Here is a 12,966-nt window from a genome sequence, read left to right as displayed (position 1 = left end):
TGTGAAAACAGTTAATCATTTTTTCTTAGTCTATTTTAAGACATGTGCTTTGTTGCATTTTTTATTAGTTAGGAATATGTAATGCATTGATAAATCATGGTTTAGCTTATTCACGCCAGTTCTATGGATTATTTGTGTGTTGACAAATGTTACAACAACAAAGATTTGAAATCATATGGTTCTCTTGAGAGTTAAAGTGGGTTTAAATCTAAGAAAAATAATGTCACATATGATTTAGTTATAAGAAGCTAAGGTGACTTGCAAATGATAGTATTCAAAATGATATACAATTCCATAAATGAAATAATCAAGTTTATAGAGAAACAAAAGAAGTGAAAAACATCCTACCAAACCTTATTCATTTCCCTTCCTAACTGTTTTTACATGAAGACATTCAATGTCTAATATACAAATCAAAAAGTTTCAATAATCAGAATATTTAACAACTCAAAATGTAGTGACAATATTTAACAACTGAAGCCATGGCACACAGAAAGAACAATAATTAGAATCAATGCAATTATGATAGCAAGAACTATGAGCTTGATCTTCATGTTCTGATACCACATCTTTCTCCTCAATTGGGTTCCATGATGCCTAAAATCTTGTGCCTGCAAAGATTAACCATGATTATAAATAATTGATAACTAATTAATCAAATATTAGGGTTTGAATCAAATTTCGTAGTTCAAGTTTTACAACACTCGCACACTCCACGCGTATTGCACTATACATCGGTGGTATCCAAGACAAAGTTTACAACACTCACAGACTCCGCACATAAACTAAACTACTCGTGCTAAACTACGAGTGATATTAATTAATTAAACATTTATAAAAACAATATATTTTCCATAATCATCTCCTTACTCAATTTCACATACATAAAACTGGTAGTTTCACTCGTGTGATTGAAAATAAACAATAAAATAAAGCATCTAACCTGAGAATGAAGGTTTTCCGTCTTATCCACCAAAACTTCAATCTTCTCTCCCCGATCAATAACCTGCACATAAGTTCATAGACAATCAACAACTATTAAGCACCAACGCATACACATTCAGACACCATACACGTCTTCAATCTGAAGAAGTGTGTATGTCTATATATACAACTAATATAATACCTTGTCAATATTTTCCATCATAACTCCTTTGACTTCAGAAACTTGAGCTTTGACTTTAGCAAGTTTGCTAACTTCTTCCTGATGATCCACACAATATTGCATATGCTCCTTCAACTTTGGGCTAAAGCATATATATCATAAGTATTATAGAGAGCAAATTTATAAAAGTTTTTAAAAACGGTATGTTACAGCAAAAACAGCTTCGACAATAACGTTTTTATGATAAAAGAACAAATTGTGATTAATTCACCGGTATGGATCGGAATTATTTAAAACATAAATAAACTTTGAACATCGAGATAATAGAACATAATTAGATACCCGAATTCTTTGTTAAGACTTTTAGCAGTTGCTGTTGCAGCTCTTCCTCCACCATATCTTTTGTTAAAATCATCCTTAATACGTTCAAGAAAAGCTATTGGAATTTGTCTACCAACAGACTCCACGGCCACAACACAGTAACCTACAAAAATCAATTAATCATATAACTAAATCAACAAAAAAAACAATATATCAATAAAAAAAGAGATTATTAATTACTGAATCCATTATCGACGAGGAAGTTGAAGGTGTGACCGTCGCAATTGTAAGTGAACCTGTTGTTAGAAGCAGGGAGTTTTTGAAGACACTGCAAAGCTATGGTGGTGAAGTTTCCTGTGAAGTCACTGTGTTCTGCTATGATCAACGTGCCACGAGCAACGAAACTGTAAATCAAAGACTGTTGTCCCATCGAATATCAATGATCAAAACTCTCTGTAACAAGTTTTTGTTTTTTTTAACAAAAATGAGAAATGATGAAGAAATATAATGGAGAGAGATATGAAGAGAAGTTGTCAAATTTGGGGGCTGAGAGGAATGGAAACGGGAAAAGGATAATGTCAAATGTTCATCTGAAATGAAGAAAGTCGTCAATTCTAGAAAGGAACACATTATTTGATTTTGTTATTTTATTCTAAGTATTACACTTTTCCAAGTTAATGACTACTATTGTTTTGAAATTAAGATAGAAACTTCGCTTTCAGAGCATGGAGCAACTAGACAAATTGGTTAGGATCTATGTTTTTTTAATTGAAATTGATTGATTGGTTTTTTTTATCTAGAATCTTAGTTTAGGCTGCTTAATTCTTAAACCGGCCTGAAATATACCTCAAAAAAGTACCACATTTAACAATCTAGAATATTAGTTTAGGCAGTTCATTTGTTTATACATATAAGATAGCTGGTCAATATTTTGCATCATAACTCCATACTTTGAAATTAGATCATGTATATATTTGATATATTTGTCAAGTACAAAAGAGAAAAAGAACAAAACCGTTACCTAGGCACCAAGAGAGTCAATAATATTAAACACAACAGAAAATTTACATATACATATTAAAGCTCACACTGAATAGAAGCATGCACAGAACTATGCAATCACGTGACTGTGACAACTAACAAGTTGAGCACATCTCGTTGATGCAGTAACATATAAAATTGGGATGTACATATAGATTGAGAAAAGGCTGGGGTTGATCAGCTTGCATTGGATCAGGAACAACCAAAACATCTACTTAAAGAGAAAATTTTAGATGAAGACGGCTCGGTATCGGTCTCGGGTTTCTTTTGAGGAAGCTGCTTAAAAAATGCTTTCACTGCTCCAGTTACCCCGTCCTCATTTTCCATGGCCTTGGCAAGTTCAATTGCATGATCCTTTACCTGGAAGTAGTACAAACAAGAATTAAATCAAAGCATGTGCTTTGAAAGAAGCAAGCTCATTTCATTTGGCTAATAAGCGTACAGGTTTAAGGAAATTATTTTTTTTATTTACCTTGGGATCTAGCATAAAATTTATGGCATCAATCAACTTAGGAAGAGAAAACTCGTCAACTGGGATAGGTGGAGGACCGACTCCTCTATCATGCACTCTCTCACCCCAAAAGGGTTGATCGCCAAAAAAAGGAACTATGGTCGTTGGGCACTGCCATAAAAAATATAAGTTTATTAAAAACAAAACCAAATGATATGATATTTACTAAGGACTAAAAAAAGGTATTAATTTCTTACCGCAGCTTTCAACCCTGCGGCTGTTGTTCCTGCTCCTCCATGATGCACCTGCAAAAACATGGTAAAACAATTAGAATTTGCAGAGCTAAATAATTGCAACCAAAAATTTAGATAGCAAAATTTAATAATTTGATATAACTATTATATTTGTTGTTATTTTAATGTGGTTTTTACATTTAATAAAATGCTGAACTAAGTATTGAATTAGATGATCTTACCACTGCTTTGCAGTGTAAAAATAACCAATCATGAGGAATATTATCCAACAAGTATATAGAGTCCTTTGGTTCTGTCACTGGGAAAGAACATTTTGTTAAAGAAACAAAAAAACTAATGAACTATTCAAATGAAAGCTTGAATAAGCAGTATCCTTACAATTCCCAAGACCTCCCCATCCTTTATTGATGATGCCCCTCTGACCTGTGGTCTCCAGTGCTTCTACAATTATTTGTGTCATCTTTTTTGGATCTTGGACCGGCTGTAACAGAAATGAGATATAAGTATATATACAGAGTGGTAAGAGAGAGGAGGGGAGAGTGAAATCCATGAGATGAAAAAGTATGGAGAAATCATTTGTTTTATAAAAAAAGAAATTGTGCCAGACATATACCAAGGAAGAAGAGGATATCCTCGACAAGAAAACTATAACTAGAGCAAATTTCTAAGAACCATCAAACAAAACTCATGAAAACTATAATTTGCAAAGCACAATTTGGATGCACGTCTTAAACGAAAATCCCCTTTGAGTTGAGAGACCATGAGCCAAGCACCAAAGAGAAGAGATGCAAGGATCTTCATTCCATCCCATAATAATGCTTAAAACATCTAAACAACCTGAAAAATCTAAGCATTCTCCTCTAACTAAAAAGACCAGAAAATAGTGAACGTAGGACAGTTCCACAGAATCTTAACCTCTTCTTTCCAAGCCTTATAAATCTTATTTACAAAAAGGTCTCCAGGTAGTTAGGACAACCCCAATATAGCCCAAAAAACAACAAACTTGCATAAGCAGTTAACAAGCTAACAGTGAAAAGTATATGTATAAGTATAACAGATTAAAAATTGCTCGTATACATAACACAAGTTTCAGTGGAGATGCCCTTTTTTTAAGACTTCAAGTCTACATCAAATTATTCAATCAAAGTCAAGGCAAAAAAGACCTCAACTAAGAAGGTGCTTTGAATTTCAAAATTTAATCATTCAAGGCAAGTCACTCTATTTGGAGGACGAGTTAAGCTATACAAGAATGATTTGCAAAAGTGATCATTTAAATGCCAAGCTACCTTCATTGCAGCATACAAGAGCACTTTTAATTTCTGTTGTTCACTCTATTTGGAGAATGAGTTAAGCTATACAAGAATGATTTGCAAAATTGATCATTTGAATGTCAAGCTATCTTCACCGCAACATAGTAAGCAATTAGTTTTGACTGACATAACCCTAACCAAATTGTGACTGACATACCCTAACCAAATTGTGACTGACATACCCTAACCAAAAGCCCTGATATTTGTTTATTCTCAAGGGCTTTTTGGAATTTTCGATCTAATATTAAGTTGTGTTAGCTACGTCAAATCACTTAAATACTATGTATCCTGTAGCAGCCAGAATCGCTCTGGTACGCCATTATATGGCGCTATTTACTGCACTGGTTTCGAAGGTTCCTACATCTAACATTATCATATAGAGATATATTGCCGACAAGATAAATGTATGATTTAAATAGTTAAACTCACCAGGCTGCCGAACCCTATGTAAATCGGCTTGTCACCATCTTCAAGCCATTTTACAAGGGACTCCGGCGGTTCGAAGTTTGATGCTAGATCAAGAAAGCAAAATCCTACTACATCAATTTTCGGTCCCCAATCTGCAAATAAAAAATAATATATTTAATCCTTGGTTAGAATGATCTGAATAATTGCATTGAAAATATACAAAATATAAAGATTATGATCTAAAGTATCCACCTTTTGGTTTAGGAACAAGGTGAGGACTCCATATATATGCATGAGGAATGTCAGTTTCAGAACCTTGTGAGCCGCTTAAATAGGTGACAGGCCGTAGCTTCAACTTTTTCTTCCTCAGATCATTAATCATGTCTCGTATTCCAAGCCAAATTAATGAGTCAACTATTTGATATGAAAGCTGAAAAGTTATGAATGATCAATATTAAGTCTCAAACATAGTTGCAACAAATTTGGTGGATGATAAAAACCAGGTTTGATTAATGAACTCACCCTATAACCAGCTTGTTGCTTTACACGAGACAAAGGATGAGGAAATTCAGTTGTTGGCCTGGGTGAAAAAGATAAAATACATATAATGCACTTCAATCACAAGGGAAACTACAAGAAATAACCAACTTTTAAAGAAGTAAAAGAAAAATTAGTAAACAAAAGACTAGAGAAATATGGAAGAGTATGATAATATCATCGAGATGAAACTTACGTCCAAGGCATTGTGAAAAAAATATGAATTGGAATTTTTAGGGCCTCTGCAACATGAGTATGCCCTATTTTAAAAGCATAACAGTGTCAGCAGCAAAAACAATGATATGCATTAAAGAGTATTATCTTCCATTGTCATCATAAAAGTAGAAAAATAGAATCAACCAGCAAGAAATGTGAAAGGATGACATTATCAGAAACAGTAATTCAAAATTTAGATAGAGAAATGACAAAATGTTTTATCATGAAAAAGTAGTATAAGAGAAATAATTTGAGTATATTAAGATCTGAATTATCTGATTTAAATTGTAATGTTGGCATCTTAATTCACTTTGTATTTTTCTTTTCTAGCATCTTAGTTAGTATTTCCTATCCAACTCTATTTGGTAACAGCCAGTGCTTTGATTTAGAAACCGTTATGTAGGGTAACCCCAAACCAGTCGACAAAATGACAACAACCTTCACAGCACTTTTCAGAGAAACCAACCCAAACGTTCATTGTGTTTTGGCTGAGGCCCTATTTCAAAATTTCTCCGTGCAACTCATCATTCACAATCCCAATGGGAAGAACTATTTAGAATGACTGGCCTATAAAATTGACACTGGATAATTGGTGAAAAGTATGGCATCTGGATGAACATAGCACACAACCTTGAAACAACTATCCTTCCCCGAAAATAAAATGGTACTTGACCATGGCCCTTCTTAGTACCAAACTGAATCCACAGACTCCATGAGTCATTTAATATAACAAGCAACTGATCACATGATAGATTATCCTAAATCAGTCCTTGTATAAGCAACAGAAAAACTAAAATTGCACATGGCCCAATTTCGGCAATAACTGGAGTTGGTTCTGTTCCCATATTCCATAGTACCATCGGATTTTTTTATTGCACATTGAATCGTTACTAAATAAAATTGCACAAATTTAATGAACCATATCATAAAAAATGTAAGTAACAAGCAAGCATACCATATGCTGGGGGGTTGGCAATGATTGCCTCTGCTTTAAAGGGGACACCAGAATCAATATCAGGTTCTTTACAAGCAGGAAGCAGAGAGTTAATAATTTCTTTCATTTGATTTCTCTGAGTAGGTATGTCAGAGGGTCCTGATGGCAGAAAGCCCTTATTTTTAACCATATCTGCACCGGCATAAAAAGTCAAAGTAAAAACATATAACGCAGTTGTAGAAAGGACGATAATAAATGTCATGGTCTGAACTTAGTAAATAGTTTATCCATGACACAACACATTTTGAAGTGATTTAAGACGTATTTCCAGCTGTTTTCAGTAACTTAATGGTTAAGAATGTGCAATGAGTAGATGAAGAATAACCGACTTATTTATTTGCTTAAGCACTGGAGTTATCATTTCTAACCATGAAATTTTAAAAGTTGCAAGTTTCTTCCCCTGCCACTTTCCCAAATAAAACGCATTGGAAAGTATTATGGGACAGAAGAAACTAAGAAAACATGCATTAAAACAACTCAAACACCAGAAAAAGAAACTGCAGTTGAACACGTAGTACATACATCCAGCAAGGACTTTTGGATCGCCCCCTAACGGATAAAACTCCAACCCAGCCGTCAAAACAAACTCCTTAAAATTGGAATGAGTTGCTAATCTAACACGATGACCATAATCCTGCATGTAAATTTGAATAAGGGCCTCAAATTCGTATACAAATATACCTTGAATAGAATTGTTAAAAACAATGTATTCATTCAATAAAAATAGAATAGTGGTATCAGTAACAACTTTTGTAGGACAAAATGGGAGCTCCAAGCTAAATAAAGATACAGCCAAAAATATAATAAGCATCATTACTATACCTGCAAGCGTTTTCCGATTGCAACAAATGGCTGTACATCTCCTCTTGTACCAACAATAAGCATCACTATATTCAATGGAGGAATGTAATCAAGGTCTGTTGTACCAAGTGAATCATCAATAACATTATTTACATGAGTGGATCTAGCACCAAGAGCTTCAGTTTCAACATCTATTGGAACCTCAAATTCTACAGTTCCGTCATCTTTTACAGTAGCTATTCTGTTCAACAATCTAAGCTGCACAGTTGTAAATGTTAACTGAAGTTTAAGCCGGGGGATTAAAACCAAGAATAAAGATGATAGTCAATAGAAACTTAAAAAAGAAAAGTAAGGCATGGCATAATATAATAATTCAATAAGGTAAGTTACATGGATCAGATAAAGCAATAATGTATCTTAAGAAATCATCTCTATTTTTTTTTTCTAAGAAATCATGTCTATTATGAGTGGGAAAATAAATAAATTATAAAATGGTGAGAGTACAATTTTATCATACAGGCTCAGAAACAAATCAATGTACAATCAGCAACATTAATTACAATGGCATATGTTTATGTTATTCATATATAAACAAAATATTCCTATATTTAAATATCAACATAATAGAATATTTCTCAGTACAAGTTGATTGTGTATATGTTAACTACCAGTCTTTAAAACAAACCACTAATACATTGGTTAATCCTCTAAAGTCTTCCAAATAGGGCTGCTTTAAAATCCTCATAAAGTAGTAACAAAGATACAGGAAATTGAGCATTACGTGAAATCTGGTCAGAAACTAGATGGCTGATTGAAGGATAAAATTCCAAGAAAAAGAACTAAAGAACATCAATAGCTGTATTATTCAATACTAAAGGAAATCTACAATTATTTCTAGATCTCAGAGCTCCCATGGAGAAAATATGCCCGTACACAAGCAACTTATGCCCGACATAATCCCCCTAATATGCTCAGTAGATCCCCTCCTAATACTACTTGCCACATAGTCTCGCTTACAAGATGAATCTCTTACCATGTCGCTAACACAACTAACCTTTGAGATCAGCATGCTACATGTTTCTTATTTCTTTATCCTATGATACTATTTCAGTATTATAAGTCTCTTTACCCCTTGACCAAGCATTACATCTTTTTCTGCATTAAAATTACCTTGTCAAAATCCCCCATTTTCTTCATACTCCCTGGCACACGTGAGGTTCACTTAAAATCTGTTGAGATTTAAATTATATTATATTAAATTATATTGAGTAAATATCTCTATGATTAGGGTTGCTGATTTTTATCTTTATAATCAAGGGATTTAGTTTTTGATAGTCATCATCCCACCCCTCATTTTCCTAACCATATCCCTCATCCAAACATAGCACAATATTTTTTTATTCTTTTGGGGAACAAAATATTCTTCATTACTGGCAAGCATACAAATATTTTAAACTTTTAAGCTTTCTGCAGTTTCTTTTCCCGATAGTTCTGACATCACTGGTTTATGAGAAGCAACAAAAACTAAGAATCATGATGAAAATGCATGGTCTTGGGGTGGGTCCATATTGGATGATTTCATATGCTTGTTTTCTTGCCTAACCAGTGATCTACATGCAGTTTTTGTGATATTCTGTTCAGTCTTAGGACTAAAATTCTTCACCTTGAATGACTTCAGCATCCAATTCGTGTTTTATTTCATCTATATAAAGTTACAAATTTCAGTGGCATTTATGTTGTCTTTTGTTCAAATGTTAAGACTGCTACAATGACAACATATATAGCCGTCTTTCGAGCCAAGCTCTGATACCAGCTAAAATCTGAATTTCTTATATTATTATGTATAGAGAATACACACATATATATAGGTCTAAGACTCCTAATCAACCCCACTAATTAGGGGGGAGACATATTAAGATAGAAAAAATTAGATACAATGATATCCTAACTAATACTATTAATAAAAGCAATAAATACTAATAACAAAACAATATCTCAACAGTATACATGTTTGGAGGGGAGGAAAAGAGAGGGCTTTGGATGAAGGGGAGTAGAAGGAAAAATAGATAAATCTTTCGCATATTTTTGAGAGTGCTTTTGTAGAGAAGGATAAATCTTCCCCCTTTCCCTCCTAAACACCCAACCAGAGCCTTAGAGAACCAATGACATCATATAGATATGTTTCACAGACAAAAGGGGAAAACAAAAAGCTAGCAAGCATCGCTGATTACAATAACATACCTTTTCATGTACAGGACATTTGTCATCAAAAATTTGTGCTGCCTCCTCAGGCCTTAGATGTCTCTGCCTCTCTGTTTTTGACCTTTCCAACTTAAAATTACTTGGACTTGACTCTAATTTATCTCCATGGGATATATCTACTGGCAATGTGGTCACTTTGGGCAACCCCCTGCTTGGAATGCCTAAATACAGGGAGAAAACAAGACCCCCATAGTTAGACCTAAGAATAAGCAATGAAATCAAACAAAACAATGATATCAAATAAAATATTGAGAGAGAAAAATAAGGTATATTAAAATGCTAAGCGGACATGGCACGTTTAATATTTATCAAGTTAGGTGGCTTTCAGTTTTGGATATACAAAGACAATGACAACCTTTGCTCGGCCACCGAGTTTTTCTTGTGTCTCGGCCTCTGGTTTCTGTTATTGGTTTTCTAAGAGGATATCTTATCCTCCTACTGAATCTCCCTGTTTCTCTACTTTAAATAAATTTATTTCTTCACAGGGAAGCATGGAGAAAACAGGAAAACATGAATGAGTGTAGCAGCACTAACAAGGTTTTGTTGAGGAAGAAATGTCAAGATCATAAGGGAGCACATTTTAGAATGAAATTAATTAGGCACTTTCTCGAATAGAGGATCAAATTCCATGAAACCACTGCAGCAAATAATAATAAACTGCAATATTGCAGCTAAAATTGGAAATGTGAACTGTGATTTAAAACACTACTCGTTATACGTTAACTACTTTTTCATTTGTTAATTCCACATGAAGAAGAAAAGTCTGGATAAAACAGTTAAGTATAATATTGAAGATTTTTCATCCGGTAGAAATTGGACATGGATGATGATGGAAGTTCATCTAACATGGAAGATTTAGACATGTATAATTATAACTTGGGTTTGGATACTCCAAATGAAGAAGACTTACTAACTATTGTACTATCCTCCAACAAGTCAATTCACCTTAATGATACATATACACGCCTTCTCCGCACCACCTAAACTACCGTAATGTCTCATGCCATGGGTATGATAGTAACTGATGAGTGTCTTTTCTTGTGGGGAAAGGAGGACTACATTAGTGCCACAAACACTACCGAAGGAAGAGTGGACATAAAGCCTAGTGAAGGATTAACCATTTGATGATATCAACATACTTCGACAGCAAAAATTATGTGATTTATCCAACAACTTTCTGTTAATATGCTGTGTAACCCAAGGACACATCTAATAATGGTAGTGTTCTAATTTAGTAAGCACGTGTAATAAAATATGGACATAGGCACAATATTACATACAAAATTTAAACATAATAATAAAAATGAAAGCGGAATGATAAGATCAGATCAAATAACCAACTCTGGTTGGACTTTCGTTCATCCGAAATTGTCTTTAAGAATACAATTCTTTTTCAAAAATAAATTTAAGAACAAACAACATGAACATTGAATCTAAAGTTTAGATAAATTCAGATAACATACATATTAAGAAACTGAAACAATCAGATTAAATTAAAACAAATATTACACAATAGAACATAATAAAATATATATAACGAAGCACAATAGAAAAAGCGTATCAAAGTAAGAACGAGAAACAGTTCAACTTTCAATTAACCGCAACTAACTCTACAAACTCACAAATTCAAATAACAAAACAGAACAAAATCCATACATAGAGAAAGAGAATTTCAGTAACCTGAAGTTGAAGAACTGCTGCTACCGTTATTAACGGAAACTCCATTGGAAACAACATCGATAGTACTCTCCTCAACTTCCTTGCTAGTACTAACGCTCCCAGCACCTTGATCATGCTCCACTCTGACCGAATTATCGCTCGAACTCGACGAATCGGAAGAAGAACGCCGGCGATTCTCCGGCAAGTCCGTCATTTCCGCCGCGAGATTTCCGATGGAAGTGACCTAGATTCGCTGCACGGTTCCAGGGTGTAGAGAGAGAGAGAGAGAAACTGAATTGAATCGAGGAAATGAAATAGTGTGTGGCGAAGGAGATGCTAATATACGCTGTGGTGCGGTTGCTTTATTATTACTCTGTTGTAAAACCCAACCGAACCGGGTTGGATTGGATTGGACCGGGATGGACCGGACTAGACCGGTTATTGGATGGGTTTATCAGAAGGTTTGTTTGTGCAGAAGTGACGTGTTGCGAATGTGAGTGCGCGATGCTTGATTTGTAATTTACAGAGAGAGATATCGACTTTACAGGCTGCCGCACCCGATTCCATAAAATCTGGATATTTTTCTGCGGGGAAAGAGAAACAGGTCCACGTATAAGTACATGTGTCTTTTTCTAAGAAGATTTTTTTAGTCAAAATAAAAAATAAATTTAAAAAAAAAAACATTTTTTTAAGATTTTTTTTTAATAACCAACTTTTTTAAAAGAAATAACAAACAAATTAATATTTCAAAAAAACTTATCTCATATGGCGCATTTTTTTTTTTAATTTATGCGGATTTACCAACGAATTTACCAACGAAGATATTTAATGTTTGGTCTGCAGGTAAATCCGCAGGCAAATTCGTAAATAACCAGGATGTCGCCTACGTGAAAAAGACCTCAAACATGATTAGTTAGGTAATTTTTTTGAAATATTAGTTTGTTTGATATTTTTAAAAAAAAACTTGATTAATAAAAAATATATATTAATTTTAAAAGAAAATAATGATTTTTTTTTTAAAATAACTAATTTTTTCAAACATATTCTCTAAATAACCATACTTTCAAAAAATTTACCAATCTAACCACTTTTAAAAAAAAAATCGTTAGACAGAGGAGGCGCCACTCTGTGTGACACATGCATTTAATTTATGGAGGAATAATTTATGGGGGGGTGTAACATCCTAATTTTTTTTAATTATTTTAGTAATTATTTTATTTTGTGTTTTTATTAATTATTTATTTATTTAGTTATTATGTGATATAATAATTATTTGAGTATTTAATTATATGTGTATTTGTGCTATTTGGGTTGATAAAGTTATTAATGAGATAATATGTTATTGGGTCTAATTAGTGAAATAAGGATGGTGGACAATAATTGAGTTAAGCCCAAATTAGAGAAAAGAGATAGTAAGAGAGAGTTAGGTCATTTTCATTTTCATAACATTGGCTTTGGTAAGAACAAGAGGAATAGAAGAGAGTATAAGAGAGAAGAGGATTTTGTAGAAACTTGAAGAGGAAGGAGTTTTGAATCAAGTAAGGGGAGAATCTTCAATATCTTGATTATATACTTATGCAATGTGTAGTATTATGATATGTGTTCAT

At 33.5% G+C, this 12,966-nt stretch overlaps 2 protein-coding genes across 2 annotated transcripts; both read right to left on the bottom strand.

Annotated features, from left to right (window-relative positions):
* Positions 1–233: 233 nt before the first annotated feature.
* LOC131601516 (vesicle-associated membrane protein 721) lies at positions 234–2,308 on the bottom strand. The gene is made up of 5 exons (XM_058873355.1): positions 1,667–2,308; positions 1,448–1,589; positions 1,127–1,247; positions 944–1,006; positions 234–611 (listed from the first exon to the last, which is right to left on the bottom strand). The coding sequence occupies exons 1-5, from the start codon at positions 1,854–1,856 to the stop codon at positions 468–470; spliced, it is 660 nt and encodes a 219-aa protein (XP_058729338.1). The 5' UTR covers positions 1,857–2,308; the 3' UTR covers positions 234–467.
* Positions 2,309–2,448: 140 nt separating this feature from the next.
* Positions 2,449–11,928, bottom strand: LOC131601514 (sterol 3-beta-glucosyltransferase UGT80A2-like). The gene is made up of 14 exons (XM_058873353.1): positions 11,381–11,928; positions 9,680–9,861; positions 7,460–7,696; positions 7,160–7,271; positions 6,599–6,769; positions 5,624–5,687; positions 5,413–5,470; positions 5,143–5,320; positions 4,912–5,042; positions 3,551–3,653; positions 3,394–3,470; positions 3,176–3,223; positions 2,940–3,089; positions 2,449–2,827 (listed from the first exon to the last, which is right to left on the bottom strand). Exons 1-14 carry the CDS (start codon positions 11,571–11,573, stop codon positions 2,660–2,662), a joined length of 1,872 nt encoding a protein of 623 aa, XP_058729336.1. The 5' UTR covers positions 11,574–11,928; the 3' UTR covers positions 2,449–2,659.
* Between the last annotated feature and the right edge of the window lie 1,038 nt (positions 11,929–12,966).

This window comes from Vicia villosa, linkage group LG5 (assembly GCF_029867415.1).
Source record: "Vicia villosa cultivar HV-30 ecotype Madison, WI linkage group LG5, Vvil1.0, whole genome shotgun sequence".
NCBI classification, from domain to species: domain Eukaryota; kingdom Viridiplantae; phylum Streptophyta; class Magnoliopsida; order Fabales; family Fabaceae; genus Vicia; species Vicia villosa.
This window is presented reverse-complemented; position numbering and strand designations above follow the sequence as displayed.

Bases quoted from the DNA above. Each gene is read 5' to 3' on its own strand.
- LOC131601516 (XM_058873355.1), bottom strand. From the start codon at position 1,856: ATGGGACAACAGTCTTTGATTTACAGTTTCGTTGCTCGTGGCACGTTG. The intron at 1,248-1,447 runs GTATCTAATTAT...TATATGCTTTAG, and splicing joins AGTCTTAACAAAGAATTCGG to CCCAAAGTTGAAGGAGCATA. The intron at 1,007-1,126 runs GTATTATATTAG...ACTTATGTGCAG, and splicing joins TGATGGAAAATATTGACAAG to GTTATTGATCGGGGAGAGAA.
- LOC131601514 (XM_058873353.1), bottom strand. From the start codon at position 11,573: ATGACGGACTTGCCGGAGAATCGCCGGCGTTCTTCTTCCGATTCGTCG. The intron at 5,321-5,412 runs GTGAGTTCATTA...ATAACTTTTCAG, and splicing joins AGCAACAAGCTGGTTATAGG to CTTTCATATCAAATAGTTGA. The intron at 3,090-3,175 runs GTAAGAAATTAA...TTTTTATGGCAG, and splicing joins CCGCAGGGTTGAAAGCTGCG to TGCCCAACGACCATAGTTCC.